Below are 18,875 nucleotides of genomic sequence, written 5' to 3'. Positions count from 1 at the left end.
GCTTTGTTCCTCTCTTTCTGCCTTCTCCTAGATTAATTGAATAATTTGTACAAATTCATATATCTCCTTTTTTGACTTGTCAACTGTAACTTTATCTTGGTGTTTTACGGATTGCTTTAGGACTTACAGTGTACATCTTATCACAGTCAACTTCAAGTGATATAATATCGCTTCACGTAGACTCTAAGAATCTTGGAGTTCGCATGCTACATGCATAAACCTTCCAGTTTTCTCCTTCCTGCCTTATTCAACTCCTTGAAATACATTTTACTTATACACGTATTGTAAACCTCACAATAAACTGCTACTGTTTTTGTTTAAATAGTCAATTACCTTTTAAAGATATTTAGATAATACTTCAAGTTTTTTCATGTATTTCATATGCAGCTTCCACTTCCTTGTTCGTTGAAGGAATGAGGTGTTCTTCATTCTTCTTGTGTACGCCCGTATTTCCATCTTCTTCTTCCTTCTCTGTGAAGGGCTTCCTTCAGCATTTCTTGTGGTATCAGTCAGCTGGCGATAATAAGTTTTTTCAGGTCCTACCTGTCACTTTCACCGGGTGTACAATTCTAGGTTGACTGGGGTTTCTTCTGTTGTTCTTCCTGTGCTTTACAGATACTGTTCCACTGCCACCTGGCTTCCATGTTTCCCGTGAGAAAGCTGCTTTCAGCCCTCTCTGTTCCTCTGGTCATGTGTCTGTTTTTCTCCGGCTGCTTTAAAAATGTTCATTATTGATTTTGAGTGGTTTCATTACCGTGTACTTTGGTGTCATTTTCTTCATTTATTTTTTTGTGCTTGGGGTTCGTTGAACTTGTGGGATCTGCCAGTTTACAGTTTTCATCACATTCAAATGTTTGGGGCTATTATTTTTTCCAAGTATTTTTTCTGCCCTCCTGTATTGGTAATCCATCACTGAATAACAGATTATCCCCAGACTTAGTGGCTCAGTTTCCAAAGGCCAGGAGTTGAGTGCACTTAGCCCGGCCCCTTCCTCAGAGCCTCTCACAGGCTGCGGTCACCTCACATCCCTACCAGGGGAGGATCAGCCCCTGAGTTCACTCACGTGGGTGTGGGCGGCAATCGGTTAGTTCCTCGTCATGTGGATGCGTCATGGCTTCTCTGGTTCTTGCTTCATCAGAGGCAGGAACCAGAGAGTGAGAGCAGGTCAGAGGCACCGTCCACCGTGACACCACCTCACAAGGGACGCCCCACCATTCGTGCCGTATTTTTTACTCAGAGTCCATCAGACTCTAGGATAGCAGGTTGCGCAGGACACCAGTGCCAGGAGGCAGGGTCACTGGGGGCCGTCTCAGAAGCCGCCTGCGCACGCATCTCGGCCTCTCCAGGGGCTCAGGTGCATGTGTCCCTCGAGGGCCCCCCGGCTCTTGCGTGCGCGGTTCTTTCTCTTTCATTCTTTTCTCCTCTCTCTTTCATTGAATGGTTTCTGTTTCTGTTTTCTGGTTCACTAAACTTTTCTCCCCAACATCCGATCTGCCGTTAATCCCACCCAGGACACTTTTCATCTCATACACTGTAGTCTTCACCTCTAGAAGTTCAATTTAGCTTTTACTGTATCTTTTACATCTTCAATTTTCTGAACACCTGGAATAAAGTTATAAGAACTGATTTAACGTCATCTGCTGATTCTGGCCTCAGTATCAGTTCTGAATCCGTTTCAGCCAATTGCTTTTTCTCTTCACTGGAATCAAACTCTCCTGACTTCTGCGTGCTCATCGTCGTTGATGGGTGCCAGGCGTGGTGGATTTCTTCCCGTTGGGGGCTGGGTGTTTTTGTCTTCCTGTGACCGCTCCCAAACTTTGTTCAGGGGTGTCACTTACTTGGAAGCAGATTCTTTCAGGTCTCAGTTTAAGAGTTGTGAGCCAGGGACTTCCGTGGTGGTCCAGTGGTTAAGACTGTGCTTCCACTGCAGGGGGCACAGCTTCGATCCCTGCTTGGGGAACTAAGATCCCACATGCCGCCAGGTGTGGCAAAAAAAAAAAAAAAAAAAAATTGTGAGCGGGACCAGAGCAGCATGTATTCGGGGTGACTGTGCTCTTACGGAGGGGAGGCCCTCCTGTGCCCTGTGACGGTGGGGTTCTCCGGGGTGGCTGGCAAGGACGGGCACTGCTCCAGCTGTGTGAGCTTCTCCTGCGGTGGTGGTGTTTGCTCTGATCCTCGTGGGTATTTTTTCCTGGTCTCGGTGGTTTCTTACTTGTGTGCTGATCAGTACCCGGCTGAGTGCTCGGGCGCCCTCTGCTCAGTCCTTTCTCCAGGTGTGGCTCTGCTCTCGGGCACTCTGTCCTGCACCCTCTGGCCACCTGGATCTCCCCAGACTCTCAGCTCAGAGAGTCCACCGGCTCTGCCCGGGCCTCTCCCTCACTGTGCCCATAAAGTCTCTTGAGGGATGAACGGGGCCGTCACAGGGCTTGCTTCCCGTCTCCCGGGACCGTGCCCCTCATTCCCAGGACTTGAAAGCACTGTTGCGTGTTTGTGGCTCATTTTTCCGGTTGTTTCAGGCAGCTGGGTAAATCTCCCCGCTTCTCCTGGAGCCTGACGAGCGTTTTGACAGGTGTTATCATCTGAGCCCACCAGCAGCCCTCTGGGGTGGGAACACAGGCACGCGTCCCCCCTTAAATTGAGGAAAGTCCAGCTCAGAGAGGTGAAGCGATGTGCACACAGTCACACAGCAGACAGGAGAGCGGCCGGCGGTGAGCCCAGCTTCTGACTCCATCGCTGCCGGTCATCCAGCCACATTGCTCTTCAGATGATTCCGCGGCCCCCGTGGGCTCCACAAGATTACTCTGAGGCTGTGTGACTTGTCCGATGGAGAGCGAGGAGGGGGAGGCTTCCTGGATGAGGGCTGGAGGGGACACGTGGCCCAGCCCACTTGACGGAGGAGGCGGGGGCCCAGGGGGGCGGTGGGCCCAGAGTGGGGGGAGCCGGGCCTTCAGGTTCTCTCTGGCCCCTGCCCCCTGAGAACGTGAGAAGGAGGCGGTTGGCTCCGTGGTGCCCACTCCCACTCGTACCTCCCCTGTCCACGGGCCTCTGCCCCCAGGAACCTCCTGGAAGGAGGCCTTGGGTGCCCACCTGTGAGGGGCGGGGCTCCTGGGAGTGACCGCTCGGGGCCTCGGTGCCCCGCGTGCGCCCTCCCCCTTCGTGAGGCTGCAGGAACAGCTGCGTGTGGATCTAAAACGGAGCATCTAGGAAGATGGAGGGCTGTATAAATAGAATAATAATAATAATAATAATTGTGGGTTTGAGACGGAGCTGCAACTGTTGGGGTGCCCGGCCTTGCCCCCCACAGTCACTCTTGGGAAAGGTCACCCCTAGCTGGGGACGGTGAATTCCAACAACGCTGGTATAATTAGAACATGCAGTATTTAGATGTTTTTTCAGTACAATTAAGCGGGGATAATTGGGTGAGCTATTTTGCTGGACATGCTTTTTTGCCAGCTTCCGTTCCCTGGAACTTCGTGCCGGGACAGCGCTCTCAGCTTCTGGCCAAGTTGTCCTGACCCACTTGCCACCGTGTCCCTTGCTTGTTCGCATGCATCAGCGTCTGCCTAGGCCTCCCGGGGCCGCCTGCCCTGGAGACCCAGAGTGCAGCGGGCGCCCCCAGTTGCCCCTGGTTTAGGAGCCACGCCCGGCCAGCCTCATGGGGTACGGAGGCATCTGCTCTCGGCGGGGAGGGGGCTGACCGGGCTTTGGAGGTGACAGGGATGCGCCGGCGGCCCACAGCGGGCTGGGACAGGGGCCTCGAGGCGCCAGGCGAGGGAGGGAGCAGCCAGAGTGGGCCGGGAGAGCTCGTCCTCTTGGCCGGCGAGAAGGGCTCCACGGCGCCAGGTTCTCGGAGCCAGAGGGGGCTGTGCGTGCATCTCTCCGAGGAACACAGGTGGGTAGGCGGCGCAGAGACTTCCACAGCGTCTGCAGGCCGCCGGCCACCACGCTGGGTGTCACCCGCGACCCAGGACACCGGGGGCGGGCGGGGCACCCCCGGAGGTGCCCTCCCACAGGCAGGGAGGATCTGGGAGGAAGCCAGCCAGGTGTCCCCCGCCAACCCCTGCGAAGCTCACCCCAGCCCTGGAGGCCGACAGATGGTGACGGCACCGTAGCAGGGCGTCCCACGAGCCCCAGTCCCAGACACCGTGTGTCCCCACCGCGGGCCCCACTCAGCCCCTGGCCTGGGAGCTGGTGAAGCCACACGTCAGCACGTGCCTGTAGCAGGGACGCTGTGTGTATTTGCCCATTCTCAAAGCTGTTCAGGCCTTGTGGATGTAATTTAGATATTGTTTTTACTGATTACAAGTATGTACAGTTATAGTTAAAAACCCTGGAGAATTCAGAAAACTGTAATGAACCACCTTTCATCTTAGCCCCATGAGCTCCCCAGCCGGCGTTCCTGTTCCGATGCTCTCGCCGGCAGCCTTGTCCTCGCTGTCGGAGGCTGTGCTGCGCGGGGGACGGCGGGCGCCCGAGGGGGACCCCCAGTGCCGGCTCCAGGGCGTTCTCCAGCACAGAAGTTTCAAGAGGATGCTGGCTGGCTGGGGCAAGCTGTCCTCCCCGGATCAGCCTGTGGGCGCATGAAAGCACTTGGAATGTGTTAGATTCCCGGCTTGAGAAGCCCTGACTCTGTTCTGAAGACGATTTCCTCGCAGCTAATCCAGGCAGGATCCTCGCCCTCCCCAGGCAGAGAGCAGTGTCTGCTGCATCCGGTCACCTCGGAGGGCAGGCAGCGGGCTGGGCCTGAGGCCAGGCCACCCCCTGGACTGGGCTGACCTGGTCCCACGTGTCCCTCAAGCCGGGCGCTTTTATTACACGCCTGACCCCTCCCATCCAGCATGGTCAGCACATCTTACTGGGCAGTTTGCTTTTTTAAAAACCACGCCCTGGTTTTAAGTGAACAGTGCCTAATTAGAGTGCCGTACAAGGTACCTGGGGACCAGGTAGCGTTGAACGCAGGAGGCTGATGAGCACGTCCTGGGAACACGGCAGCTCCATGGAACCGGGACACGGGCCCCGGGCACCACGTCAGGGGAGGAGCCGGGAGCCGTGGGGTTTGCCTGGACGCGGGTCAAGATGAGAGAGAAGCACTGGCCCCCTGCTTCCCGGGTCTTGAGGGCGGCCGGGTGTCCCGGAACTGCCCATGAGCGGAGCGAGCACCGGGCGATGCCCGCAGGTGGACAAGGGGTCCCAGGCAGCTCCCTGTTGGTCGGGGTTGAGCCGGGCCTGCTCGTCGGGAGTGGCAGCCCCGGTGCAGACACCGCGAGGCGCGTCTGACCCGCATGCAGAGCCTGCAGGGGCCTGGGGAGGCGCCCAGAGGACCTCCAGTTTAAGTCAGAGCGGAAGGCTGCCTCTTGGGGGAGCAGGGGGCTGGGGGAGGGCCAGGTTCGGGGGAGGGGGACGGGCCGGGGTTGCCCCTAACCACTGCACAGCCTGGAGACTCGGCGGCCCCTTCGGGCCCGCAACTCCCTCCACCCACTGGCCCCCCATCCAGCCTGTGCTGAGCTGACAGCTGAGAACCAGCCCCTCTGACATTTAGGGAAAAAAACTCAGAATCAAGAGCAGAAGGCAGAAATTAAAGGATTTTCTTGGTAAAGGTCAGAGTGGTTTCTCTTATTTTTGTTTGAAAATGGTCTGTGTTGAACCCTTATGACAAGTCTAAATGTGTTAACGGGCAACAGAGCAGGGCCGGCCGCCCGCGGCGGGGGCGGGGCCGGGGCCAAGCCAGACGGCACGCGGCCAAGATGGCCTCAGCACCCAGAGCCCCAAGGCCGCTCGGAAGGGTCGTGGGTCGGAGGGCAGGGGGCAGGCCAATGCAGAGCTGGAGCCAGTTCCTTCCCTGGGGTCTCGGAGGGCCCCCCTCCGTGGCACCTCCAGGCCTGCACCTTGTCGGGCCTCCTCCTGCCCTGCTGGGCCCGCCGGGGGGTCACCCTCGGGCTGCTGGGCAGAAGGGAGCCTTTAGTTGCAGACGGCCCTGCTGAGGCGGCGTCCACACCTGACGCTGGAAGGTCTTCATCCGCCACAGAGAAGGCCCATGCCCCCCGGCAGTCGCTCCCTCCCCGACCCCCATCCCAGCCCCCGTCTCGGCGGCTTTGCCTGCTCTGGCACTCGCCAGCGCGAGTGGAGTCACGCCGACGGGGTCTTCCCCGCCTGGCCTGGCGTGTGCTCTCGAGGGCCGTCCGTGGCGTCACGTGTACAGAGCGCCGTTCCTTCCGTGGCTGCGCTGCACTTACCTGTTCGCCCGTCGGTGGTGGTTTCTGCGTTTTGACTTAGGTCGAATGTTGCTGCCGTGAACGTTCCTGTGCCAGTTCCTGTGTGGATGTGTGTTTTCCCTTCTCCTGGGCACATACCCAGAGGTGGAATTGCCGGGTCATGGGGCTCACGCGTGAGGAACCGCCAGGCTGTTTGCGCAGCGCCCGCCGTGCCCGCCTTCCCGCTTCCCCGCGTCCTTCCCAGCACCGTGTCGCCTTGGTTACAGCTGTCCTCGCGGGCCTGAGGCGGGTCTCACCGTGGGCTCCAGTTGTGCTTCCCTAAAGACAGGTGGTGGTGTGGCCATTTGTCTGTATCCTTTGGGAAAAGGTCCATTCGGATGGTTCGCCCACTTTTTAACCAGGTCGTCTGTCTTTCTACTGTTGAGTTGTCAGAGCTGCAGGTGGACTCTGCACACGAGTCCTTTATCAGACGTGTGTCTTGGCAGGGGCCGTTTCTCAGGGTCTCTGTGGGCTGGGAGGAGCGTGTCCACCTTCCCCCGAGCCTGGGCCGCCGCGTGGGTGGGCCGCAGGCGGCGATGCTCCACTTTCTGGCGGCCATTAACAGGAATCTTGGTGCAGCGGGCGCCCACCAAGGCGGAGCCAGGGTTCTGGCTGGCAGGCGAGTTTGGGGGTCGGCGGGAAGAAGCCTTTCCTAGTCGGCTGCCTGGGAAGGAGGGGGCTCTCCCATGGGGGGTGTGCGTGTCACCGGGTGTGTCCCTTCCAGCCTGGGATTCCCCAAGCGGAGTGGTGGCCTTCATCCTCCGAGCAGGGGTGGAGCTGACCGGGCCGGATGGGCGGGTGGGCAGGTGGTCTTTCCACGAGTTGGGGGCTGGCCTGCGGTGGCCGCCACCCCACTCGCCTCCTGACTCCCCTGAGCTGCCCCATCAGCACCACTGCCTTGCTGAACAGGGTCACAGGCCACAGGCTTCTGTCTGGTGTACGACGGCCTCTCCCCAGGCCTGCGCCCCCAGCAGGCAGACCCCAGGGGTCCTAACTCACCTGGGATGGGCTTGCTGGCAGGTGAGGCCCACGTCGGGGCACCATCTAGGGTCTGGGAGCTGCCGCAGGCCTGCCCGAGGGAGGGAGGGAGCTTCCCCGTGAGCCCTGCCCGAGTGTTTGGGCACCTTCAGGCCTCTGTCCACCCCCCAGCTGCCCTGCACCCCCGGGAGCACCTGCCCTGGGCCCTGCTCGCACCTGCCTTGTGACCCAGGCCAGCCCCGAGCCATCTGGGCCTCAGTCTCCCCATTTGCACGTGAGGGCTTGACCAGCTAGTGTGGGGTCCCCCCGTGTGGCACACACGGTGGTTAAAGACTGGTCGCCTGAATCACTGGGGGACAGGCCCGTCTTCCTTCCTGCCACCTCCCCAGTCACAGGCGGCACGTTTACGTAAAGAAGCAGTGAAAGGAACTGGCTTCTCTCGGGTTCTCCAGGACTGCCTGGACCCCCACCGGCTGCCCTTCAGCAAGCCCCACCGAGTGGGCTAGCTTCCAGCGGTGCCCTCAGCTGGGAGCCCCTCCGTTCCGTGCCCGAGGCCTCACAGCCGGAAGGGGCAGGATTTGAACTTGGATTAGCGGACTCCAGAGGCAGCCCCGCCGCTGTGACAGAGAGCCCTGACGTGTAGCAGTGCCCGAGGGCAGTGGGTGAGAGGCCCTGACACGGCGGCCCCTCGGCCGTCCCCCTGGCACACGGGGCGGCGTGAGACACGCCTCGGAGCACCTGCAGCCTCGTGGCTGTCACAGGGCCCTCACGCCCGGCACGGAGAGTCCTCACAAGGGCTGGGGTCTGAGGGTGGACAGACCTGGAGGAGCTGGTGAGCTGGAGTGCACACCCCCGTCCTGGCTTCTAGGTTCCAGAAGCGTGGGTGAGACCCGCCACCCAGGAGGCCCGAGAAACAGCCTCGCCTGGGGGTCGTGCCTGGACTTGGGCAGATGGCCCATCCGCGTCTGGAGCCTGGGACAACAGGGGATTGAGTGGGGCGACCCGCCCAGGGCCCACCTGCTAACGGCGTCTCCCGTGTCTCCCGCCCACCCTGCAGGCCGCGGGACCCTCGGGCACCAAGATGCAACTGCTGGAGACGGAGTTCTCTCGGACGGTGCAGGAGCTCATCGAGCTGCACCTGCTGCGGCAGGACAGCATCCCCGCCTTCCTCAGCGCCCTCACCCTTGACCTCTTCAGCCGCCAGACCGTGGCCTAGCCTGCAGCCCCCAGCCCCGCGCCAGCCGTGCCCTCAACTTCTGAAGGCGGAAGCAGGCAGCCGGCGGGAGCCCGCTCAGGCCCGTCCCCCCACCAGGCCAGCTACCCCATCCACAGGGCCCGGCCTCCTGCCCAGACGGCCGTGAGCGTCAGGGCCTGATGGGGACTCCTGCGTGCCCCCCAGCCACCCCACCCAGGCGGCCTGCACCTGTGCACAGGACCCCTGTGGGCGGGCACAGCTCTGGCCGGCAGGGTTAAGCGGCTCAGGGGTGCCCCTCCGCGACCCCTGGGCTCACGGCCACTCTGCAGGGACAGGCCACCACCTCGTCACCCTCCGTCCTGGAGAGCAGGTAGGAGGCAGCGGTGGGGGACCTCAGGGGCAGTGCTCTGGACCGGCTTCCTGTCCCCTCCCCCAGGCGCCCCTACCGCACCGTGCTCAAGCCTGGCCGTGCCCGGACCTGGTGGGTGAACCTGGGCTGCCAGCGAAGCTCCCGGCGCTTGTGAAATAAAGGCTCCCCTCAGCCCCCACCCGGCTCACTGTGTGTGCATCTGAGCCCCTGGGCTGACGGGCTCCCTCCACACACACAGCTCGGCACCCCTGCCATCCTGACGTCCCCGCCCTGTGTGCCTGTGGCAGGCAAGCTGGGCAGAGGTGGGTACTGCCGGAGCCCGGCAGAGGTGGGTAGGAGCGGCCTTGGGCGTAGCCTCACCTACGGTGCTGCCCCACGGCAGGTCTCCAGGCCGTTGTCAGGGGAGGTGGGCGGGGAGGGCCAGCACTGGGTCCCTCTGCAGAGCCCAGAGCCCTGGGAGGTGTGGCCTGTGTGTCTGGGGCTGCCCCGACCCCGCCTTTCACACCCCGCCCCCATCACAGTCGCTCTGGAGCTCGGTCTGTGAATGGGTGCCCGGACAGACAAGGCCCAGCCAGGCCCAGGGTCACAGCAAGGTCAGCACAGGCCCGGAACCCAGAGCCCCCTGGCTGGTTTGAGCGCCAATACGGCCCTGGAGGAAAGTGCTGTTCCCGCTTCACAGATGAGAAGCCTGAGGCTCGGCGTGCAGACTGGCTTCCCAGGGCCTCGGTCTGCTCGGGACTGGACTCTGGTCCGTCTGGGGGTGTCCTGCTCCCCTCACGCCCTCAGACGCTCTGGGCGCCCTTGGCGCCATCTCGCGGGGGAGGAGCGAGGCTCCGTGTTTCTTTGTCGTCACCAATCGGGGGGACGGCAGCGACGCTCGCACAAAACCCTGCCAAGCCAGGCGGCGGTCCTGGGGGTCCTGCGCTTAGTGAAGACCCCCAGTTGGGGGTTTTCCAGCAGACGTCAGAGTGCACCTTCCTTCACCCCTCACTCCACGCTGGAGCGGCCCCCTTTCCAGTGCCGCGGACACACCAGCACAGAGTGGAGTCACGTCTCGGGGCTCTGAGACCCTCCATGCGAGGCGGGTGGGGAGGGGCCTCGTCCGTCTCCCTCCCTCTGTCGGGACCCCCAAGCCCACAGTGGCGCTTCTCTGCTGCTTTGCGGGAGAAAAGGTCCCACAGATGCTGTTGGGCCCCAGCCTGGGAGTGGGGGACCAGGTCCTTGCCTGGACTCTGCCCCCGTCCCCGGCGCTGTGGAGGGCTGGGGCTGGGCCCCCGTATGGCAGAGGCTGTGTCCCTGTCACCCCAGGCCTGGCCCCGGCCTGCCTCCCGTGTGAAATCACTGAATTCAGAGGCCAGTGATAAAAGGCTCAAGTCAGAGCTTGACACAAAATCATTAGCCCACACAAATGCACCACAAGGCCCTGGTGTGCGCCCCAGCATGCAGACGGCACCTGCTAGATGGCGGCTCCCAGACGGGGCAGACGGGGCCAGTCCCCGCCTCGGGGCAGGCGGGAGCGGCCGGCTGCTGCTGAGATGGCCCAGCTGGTGGGGTCACACTGGCCAGAAGGCCAGGCCGGAAGCTCGTGATCTCTGCCCAGGGATCACCACGGGGCCTACGAGGGGGTGCGCGGGCCAGGCAGGCACCCCTGGGCGTGGTGGTCTCGGTTGCAAGGCCAGAACTGAACTGCAGGAACCCTGGCGGGAGAGGCACGTGCCAGAGGGTTGGGGGCTGAGGGGTTGTGCTCGTGCCACCGCCCTGACTCCCGCTGGCAACGCGTGGCCCCAAGGCCAGGTCAGCCCTCCCCACTGCCCCTCTCGTGCCGTGGGTCCCTCAGGGCCACCCGTCCCCAGCCTTGTGTCACCTCCTGAGACTCAGTCCCTGCCCGGGTCCTGCAGCAGCGGAGCTGGGCCCCCGCCCAACACCTGGCCCCGTGTCTGTGGGAGGACAGGGTGGGCGGCCGGCAGCTGAGCCTCCCCAGGCCCAGCCTCCCGTGAGCACCCGGACCTGGTCTCACCCCTGCCCTGGGCTCCTCACCCTCCTCCTTCCTTGGCAGGGGGGTCCCTGAGGCCGCTTCTAGGTGGAAAGCCCACCCCCGGCCCGGACCACCCACCCAGCCCCAGGCTGACAGCGCTTGCGCCGAGTTTCAGGATTTCCTTCCCTGAAGAGGGGCAGGAGGGGCCGTCCCCACCCCCCAGGGCTGCGTCTAGGTGGACGGGGCGCAGAGGCCCCCCGCAACTTCCTCCCAGGTCCGCTCAGTCACCTGCTGCTGAGTTTGCCAGCTGCTCGCCCCGCCGCCTGCAGGGGGCTCTGGGTGCACTCGGGTGGGGAGCCAGGCCCCGGAAGGTTCTGGTTCTGGCAGAGACCCCAGCGCCGCCAGCTCGTCAGTGGGCACCAGCGCTACCTGGTTGTTAAGCCGCTAATGACTAATTTTAAGGGATTAGCGCTACAGCGATAAACCGTAATTGCCAGGATGGAGCGGGATTTGGCGTGCGACAGGCTCCTTCCGGCGTCCCCAAGGCTCCCAGGGAGGACAGCGCCTCCTGCCGGGGCCCCCATGGGACCCCTGCCTCCCCCAGGGCCCGGCCCCCCCTCTGCATCCAGAGGCGCCAGCTCAAGGATGTGAGCTATTCATCGTCTCTTTCCCCTCCCTGTGCGCCTGGTTCGTGTTCTGGAAATGAGTAAACCTCCGGGCTTTCTTTAGCTTCTCATGACTTGGGTGTGGACCACGACCCGCGGTGTCACCCAGGAGCCGCCTAGAAATGCTGGGACCCACTGGGTCAGAACCTGCACTTGATGTGACCCCACGCGGTTCCAGTTTGCGAGGCTCCCCCACTCACCCGCCCCCGATTGAAACATCCCAACTTACAAAGCTCCTTCCCATCCCGTGATGATCCCGCAAGTTGCGTCTTGTCCGAGAGGAGGCCGGGGTTCGGAAAGGGCAGGGCCTGCCTCAGGCCGCAGGCAAGTCCGTCAGGCCCGGACCTCCTGGCCGGGGTCAGCAGCCCTCATGACCCAGCTTCTGGGTCAGACCTGCCTGTTTTCCTCGTGGTTCAATGTCGCCAGGATGCCAGGACCAAGGAAGGGGCCGGGCCTCTGTCCCCAGGCAGCCTCAGAGGGGCGACTTAGAGGTCCAGGGCGTGGAGTCCAGGGCAGGACAGGAAAGGGTGTGTGCTGTGTGTGCGTGCATGGCTGTGTCACGTGTGTGTGCATGCATGTGCACACAGTGAGGACCGGTGGCTTTACCAAACTGCTTAAATTCCTGCTTCAGCCAAGAGAGGGAGGGGCAGGGCCTTGCCCAGAGTCATACAGCACGGGGCCAACGACGGCGCGCGTCCTGGCCTGCCCTGCTGCCTGTCTCGTTGTGGTCTCCATTTTCTTCTCATTCGTCTCTGTTTCTTCAACTGCACAATTTTGATGCACTTTCAGTGTAAAAGGAAAAACCCTCAGCAGCAGAAATGTCAAGTGACGGAAAAGCCCCCGTGGCCTTGCCCCAGCTCGTCCTCTGTGACGGCCCTGTGCCCCTGACACACGGGCATACGGCGCAGGGTTTGGGCTCACTGGGCTCCTGTGTGGTTTGAAAATAACTGGCTTGTTCCACAGCTTGGGTTTTTTCCTCACTTAACAGTTGCCTTGGAAATTTTCCATAAAAGCATCTACTGATGTATTTCATTGGGGTTTTGTTGTTATTTCCAAAACACTTAAGAAGTTTTATTGAAAACAATAACCTACGGAAACACGAGATTCTCAGTTTAAAGTAAAATTGACAGCATCTCTCAGAACTTCCGTACTTCTGAACCGTTTTGGTTATTACTTTAAAAAAAAAAGAAGAACCAAAACAAAAACTAATTTCCAGGTTCAAATTAACAAGTCTCGCCTGCAAACCTTTCTCTGGTGGTTCTGGTCCCCACCCTCCTCATGGCTCCAGGTTTTCCAGAGTGAGCAGAAGGTTTGGGGTGATTTCCAGGCGGTTAATATTTCTGGGAACTGGACTCCATGGCGAGCCTCAGACACGCCAGCCCTCGTCTACCCACCACGGGGACCTTCTCCCCAGAACCCCGCCGCCTCGTCCTCCCTTGTGGGCAGAGCTGTGTCCCCAGATTCATGTGTTGAATTCCTGGGCCTCAGAGGTAATTAAGTAAAAATGAGGCCGTTAGGCTGGTCCCTAATCCCATAGGACTGGTGTCCTTGTAAGAGGAGGAGATTGGGACACAGACACAGGGGGGCCGACCGTGTGAGGACGCAGGGAGGAGACTGCCGTCTGCGTGCCCAGGAGGGAGGCCTCGGGAGGACCCTGAGAAAGTCACTGTCTGTTGTTTAAGCCGCCCGGGCTGTGGTTGCTTTTTATGGGGGCCGGGGGGAGGGGGGAGCCCCAAGCTGACGCACACCTGGGCCTGCTTCTCCTTCCACCTGGCATTTCTTTGTGCATATTTTGCTTATAATATACCTGTGTTACATATAGTATATATAAAATACACATTTTCCATCAGCTTTAGCATCTTCTGTAGAACCACCCTGATGACAGAAATAGCATGCAAGTCGCATATGTAATTTGAAATTTTTTAGCAGCCACATTTAAGAAGCGGGTGAAATTAACTTTAATGAATATATTTAACCTAATATATCCAGCATTTTATTTCAACATGTAATCCGTATAAAAATTAGTTTTGCAATATATACAAATAATGAATCATCGTGTTGTATACCTGAAACTAGTATGTCAATTATATCTTAATTTTTAAAAATGAGTTCTCTAAATTACATATATATAAATTAGCGAGAAATTCACTTACCACCTCTCAGCGCTGAGTCTTGAAAACCCAGCATCTTGTTTCGCACCTGCTGCCCATCTGGGTTCAGACCAGCCACATTTGGGGCACTCAGTGGCGAGTGAGCATAGGCCACCGTGTGGGACTGGACAGCCCTCGAGCGCCAGCACCACGGACGGGGGGCCTTGTGCCGAGGGTCCTGGGCACCTGGCGGTGGCGGCTCACAGTTGCTTGAGTATTGCTGGGAAGCCATCGTGCGTGTTAAACGTGCCGCCACACTGTCTCCCTGCTTGACTGACAGAGAAGTGTCTGTCCTAGCAGGTCACCCGGGAGTTCGTGGAGGTGCTGGCAGAGCCGGCAAGTGCGGACGGAGGGGACACATGGGCCCGGGCTCCCTCCTGGGCTCCCTGCCTGGTGCCCCCACCTCCCCAGTGAGTCGGGGGCCCAGGCTGCCCAGGCAGCCCACACGCAACGACCTGCGAGGGGCTCCTGGGGAAGTCTCCTTCTCTACTTGAGCCTCAGTCTCTGCATCTGGAAAACGGCCTGACAGCAGGACTGGCTGTGGGCCCCTGGGAGCTACCCCCAGGCCCTGCCCAGGGCCGCTCCGCCTGTGGGCTCTGCGCGTGGCCTCCATAATGTGACACTATAATTAGCTCAATTAGCAACAGCCTCCATGCTGTTTTTTTCTCTTTTTTTTCAAACTTAAAATGGAAATTAAATTTTGCACCAGGTTTATAGGCTGTTAAAGGAATTCACTTAATCAAATCCCAACACCTAGTCCTTGAAAATGAGAATTAAAAAAGGTCTGCATTTGCATATTCATGTTTTTAATAGGGTTCAGAAGGTATATTTGCAAGTGATGAAAAGGATTAATTAAATCTAATTTGCATTTGTTGGAGCATCTTAACCCCTTCTGAGCTGGCCCGAGGCTGGGATGGCCCAGACGGCCAGAGTGGCCAAACCCAGCCCGGACAGCTGGCCAGAGACATGCCGGCTCCTGAGCTGCTTCCTGCTGGCCACATGTCCCGAGACCCCACGGTGCGTGCAGCAGCCAAGCCAGGCCTGGGCTCACAGCAGCTCCTGCGGCAACCGGGACGGGGGGCAGCATGGTGGGTTTTACTTAGAAACAAACATGTCTGGGGATTTTCTTTTTCTTGTAACGTTCCTGCCATCATTGTAAAGTGTTTGGAAAATGTGGGAAAGTCTCAGGAAGAAAATGAAAAGTCACTTATTACGCATCACCCATAGATGATTGCTGTACACGCTGGACGCCTGTCTTCTGGGCTCGCCCCCAAGACCATGTGTGTACGTGTGTGTGCGGAGTGTTGCGTGTGTCAGTGCGTGTGCACGACTGCCTCCTCACCGGGGCCAGCAGCTCGCACACACGTGTCTTGGAGCCAGCATCCTCATGTGCCGTTTTGTGGTATTTCTGTTTCTGCCAAGGATCCCAGCCTCTCTGTGCCCTCACGTCTCTCACACAGGACCGGCCGGTGCCAGAAGCAAGCAGGAGCCCGGCCCCGCGAGCAGCAGGGGGTGTTGTCAGCGACCCCTCGGAGGGGGAGCCGTTAGTCACCGGGTGACTCCATTCCCCGTGGGGCTCACAGGCCCACGCGGGTGATTGCAGCTCGACGGGTCCTGGACAGGGAGGACGCGGCTGCGCGCGGGAGGAGTGCGCCTGAGAGGATCCAGGCCTGCGGGGAGGCCGTCGGAGGGTGCGTCCCTCTCTTTTGTCCACAGCGACTGCGGGAAGGACTCCGGACGTGTTGAGAGTAACAGATGAGGAAGGACCACGTGCAGAGCCGTGGAATTGCCTCGGCACCAGCTCCTGTGTACGCAAACTGTAAGGTTTTTCTTTCTTTCTCATCGGGGCACGTGTCAACTTTCAGCCCAGTTCTGCACCTGTGGACAAAGGCAGACGATCGTGTGCTCACCACCACGTCTCCCCCGTGGGGGGGCTCCCAAATCCCCCCATTTTTAAGTCCTTATGATAATTTGTGTGCTGTCTTAGCTGCTAAAACAAAATACCACAGACGGAGAGGCTCAAACGACAGACATTTCTTTCTCTCGGATCTGGTGCCAGCAGGCTTGGTTTCCGGCGAGGGCTGCCCAGCTCCTGGGTCCTCATCCGGCAGAGAAAGCTCTGGTGTCCCTTCCCCTTCTCACGAGACAACCGTCCTGTTGGACCAGGCGCCACCCTCGTGACCTGTTTCACCGTAACCACCCCTAAAGGCCTGTCTCCAAAGACAGTCATGGGGTGGGGCGGGGGATGAGGACTTCGGCATATGGGGGTGTCCTTCAGCCACGGCAGTAGGTCTTGCCTAGTTATAAAGGCGTTTGAAGCAATTTAAGCAAATCTGATATATTTAGCTTGTGGTTTTAATTAAACGTTTAGAAGCATTTGATTAAGGTTTGTAATCAATATCTAAATATCTGCAAAGTTTTATTGGTTGATTTTTTTAGTTGGCATTCATGAAGTGAGCGAGTGTTTAAGCCTTAGGGAAATATGCTCAAGAGACGCGTAAGATTAGTGAATGGATGACTAGATAACGCACGCACCGGGGCAGCGAGATTCCGCTCCACACGTCAAGCCCTCGGAGATGGGAGACGCCCAGCCAGACGGAGGGTGCCCGGGTTCACCCGACAGCGTGTCTACCGGGGCCGCGGCCCAGATGCCAGGGAGGAGTGAAGGTTCTCACCCCGAGGGTGGAGGGAGGGGATGCTGACGCCCAAACAGGCTCCTTGGTGGGTGACTCTCCGAGCTTGCCCACCACCACCCTCTCCTCCTCGGCCCAGCAAGGGGCTCCCGGGGGCGCCTTTCTAGATTCACAACTCGCGGTCCGGGAAAAACTCCAGGTCACGGGCAGCTCGCCATTCAAACGGGGGAGCAGGATGGATGGAGAAGGGGCGGATGAGGGAGGGGCTTCAGGACCTGAAAGGGCAGGAGCACAGCAGAGGCCGTGGGGCGTCAGGTCAGAGACCCAGAGCGGGCAGCCGCTGCCCCGATGAGGCTGGTGAGGGGCCGCACAGTGGTGGGTGTGACCGAGGAGAGGACGGAGCGTGCGCAGTGCCCCCGGGGGGAGGGCGCGTCCCCAACTAAAGAAGACAGAGTTTCCAAAGGGCCGGCTCCCGGGAAGAACCCAAGCCCACGACTTCCTGGAGCATCGGGGCCGGGAAGTGGACCCCGCGGGGGAAAACGCGATGCCGGAGGGCGGCGGACCAAACCCAGCTTTTGATGGAAGGACGGTTCTGAGCTAGGATTTGACATTCAAGGAAGTTGCATTTTGTGGGTTAAAGCAAAGCAAGCACACCCACACGTACTGGCCGCTCAGAAAGCATGCCCACCTGTAGAGTCCTCCTCAGAGGCCTGTCCCAGTGGACCTAACAGCGGGACAAAGCTTGGGCGTCCACGGGGGAAGGGGCTCCGGTGGTAAGCACTCAAGTCGGCTTCAATAGAACCACGTCTATTTCTGTTAAGTCTATTCAGCGGAAGGCAACATTCATCGTTGCTCCTCAAAAGCGAACGCACCAGGCATGAGTTGTTCATGATGCTTCGGCGTGTGAAAGGTTCCACTTCTGTTTGTAATTAGCTTAGCCACGTAGCACGTGACGCAGTCCAGGGAAACGGGCACGGGTGTGAGCGCCTCGGGGACGCCGCCCCTCCCCCATCTCGTCACAGTGCTGCTGGAGGCGCCCCAGCCCTGCTCCGCTGCACCCCGCTTTCTGAGCTCATGAACCTGCTCACTGTGTCCTCAGCTGTCACACACGTCACACTACGCGACGTGTGGTTTAGTGTTGCTTGCTTTCGTGCTTACTCTGTGATCAGCACAACTTTTCCCCACTCAACGCAGTGTTTCTAAGGTTCATCTGCATTGTCTGTGTAAAATTCCATCGCATAAATATACCCCAAAAATGTATTTTTCCACTCACCCATCATACAGACGTCTGGGCCATTTCCAGTGTTTTGTTTCGAAAAGCAACATGCTGTGAACGTCACGGCGCGTCTCCTTGGGCTCAGGAGCAAACATTTCTTTAGAATTTAACGAGAAGTGGAGCTGCAGGACCGTGGCGTCTGGAAACTCTCAGCGTTACAGGACGAAGCCTAATTATTTTCCAAAGTGCCTGGAGCCGTTGGCGTTTCCACCAGCAGGAAACCCGCATCCCCAGCGATGCTCGCTCGGGCCCAGCCAATCCGTGGGTGCAGTGCAGCGACTCTGGGGTCTTCACGTGCATTTCCTCCAGTTACCAAAGGAGTGAGCATCTTTGCACGTGTTTGTTTGTGAGAAGCTTGTTGGCATCTTTTACCCATTTTTCTGTGGGTTGTGGGTCTTTTTCTTCCTGATTTTTACACTCGGATACTATCCCTTTGCTGGTTTATGTGTGGAATCATCTCCTCCCACTTTGTGACTTGCTTTTACACCCTCTCTGTGTTATTTTTTGATAAAGTTCTCAGTGTCAACACATTTTTCAATCTCTTTGATGCCCAGCACGTTTGTGTCTTGTTTATTAAGCAGCCTTCCCACCACGGTGAGGTCATAAAGATAATCCCCACATTGTCTTCCACAAGTGATTTTTATTTATGTTGTGAGACAAATCCAATTTCATTTTTTCCACGTGAATAACTAATTGTCTGAGTAGCATTTGTTAAATGGTCTCCTCTCTCACGAGCGGTCTTCCCCAGCCTGCGCTATCATAAATCAGGTTCCGTGAACCAGTAGGTCTGCTTCTGGGCTTTTACTCTTTTCCTCGGTCACTAAGTCTATCCCAGGATTAACGCCAAACTATCTTAATTACTGAACTGCTTACACTGCAAGGACAGGGCCTGGAAGGGGCCGTGAGGGGGCTTCTACGTTCTTGCAATGATCTTTTTTGCTATTTTCTAAAAGAGAATACTTCTAATGTCTCAGGGTCATAGGTTGTAGGTGGAACCTTTCTTCAGGGTAAGAAAGTTCCAGTCTATCCCTGTTTCCCTAAGAGTTGTAATGTATATTTTTATTGAAGCATAACAAATGTGAATAAAGATGCGCAAATCATAAGGCACGGCTCAGTGAATTTTCTCGTTTTCCGGCACCCAACACGCAGCGTTCCCAGGACATCAGAAACCATCACGTGCTCCCTTCCAGTATGACCTGCCCCCTGCCTCCCGAAGGTGACCTTCACACCTGGAGCAGGTTTACCCGTTCCTGAACTTAACAGAAATGAAATCAGACAGTAGGTGTTCGTCTGTGTCTGACGTCTGCTCAGCGTTCTGTCTGTGACAGATCGGACCACACTGATGCCAGTGGTTCTTTTTTTCCCAGCTTTTTATTATGGAA

At 58.5% G+C, this 18,875-nt stretch overlaps 1 protein-coding gene across 1 annotated transcript in view; it reads left to right on the top strand.

Moving 5' to 3' along the window:
- MAD1L1 (mitotic arrest deficient 1 like 1) overlaps window positions 1-8,972 on the top strand; it is a 320,736-nt gene extending 311,764 nt beyond the window's left edge. Inside the window, exon 18 of the mRNA XM_079718283.1 lies at window positions 8,287-8,972. Within this exon, the coding sequence (XP_079574409.1) occupies window positions 8,287-8,445 (159 nt within the window). The 3' untranslated portion in view covers window positions 8,446-8,972. The remainder of the gene's footprint in view (window positions 1-8,286) is intronic.
- Window positions 8,973-18,875: the final 9,903 nt, after the last annotated feature.

The sequence above is a fragment of the Hyperoodon ampullatus genome (assembly GCF_949752795.1).
Source record: "Hyperoodon ampullatus genome assembly, chromosome: 14".
In the NCBI taxonomy this organism is placed as follows: Eukaryota; Metazoa; Chordata; class Mammalia; order Artiodactyla; family Ziphiidae; genus Hyperoodon; species Hyperoodon ampullatus.
This window is presented reverse-complemented; position numbering and strand designations above follow the sequence as displayed.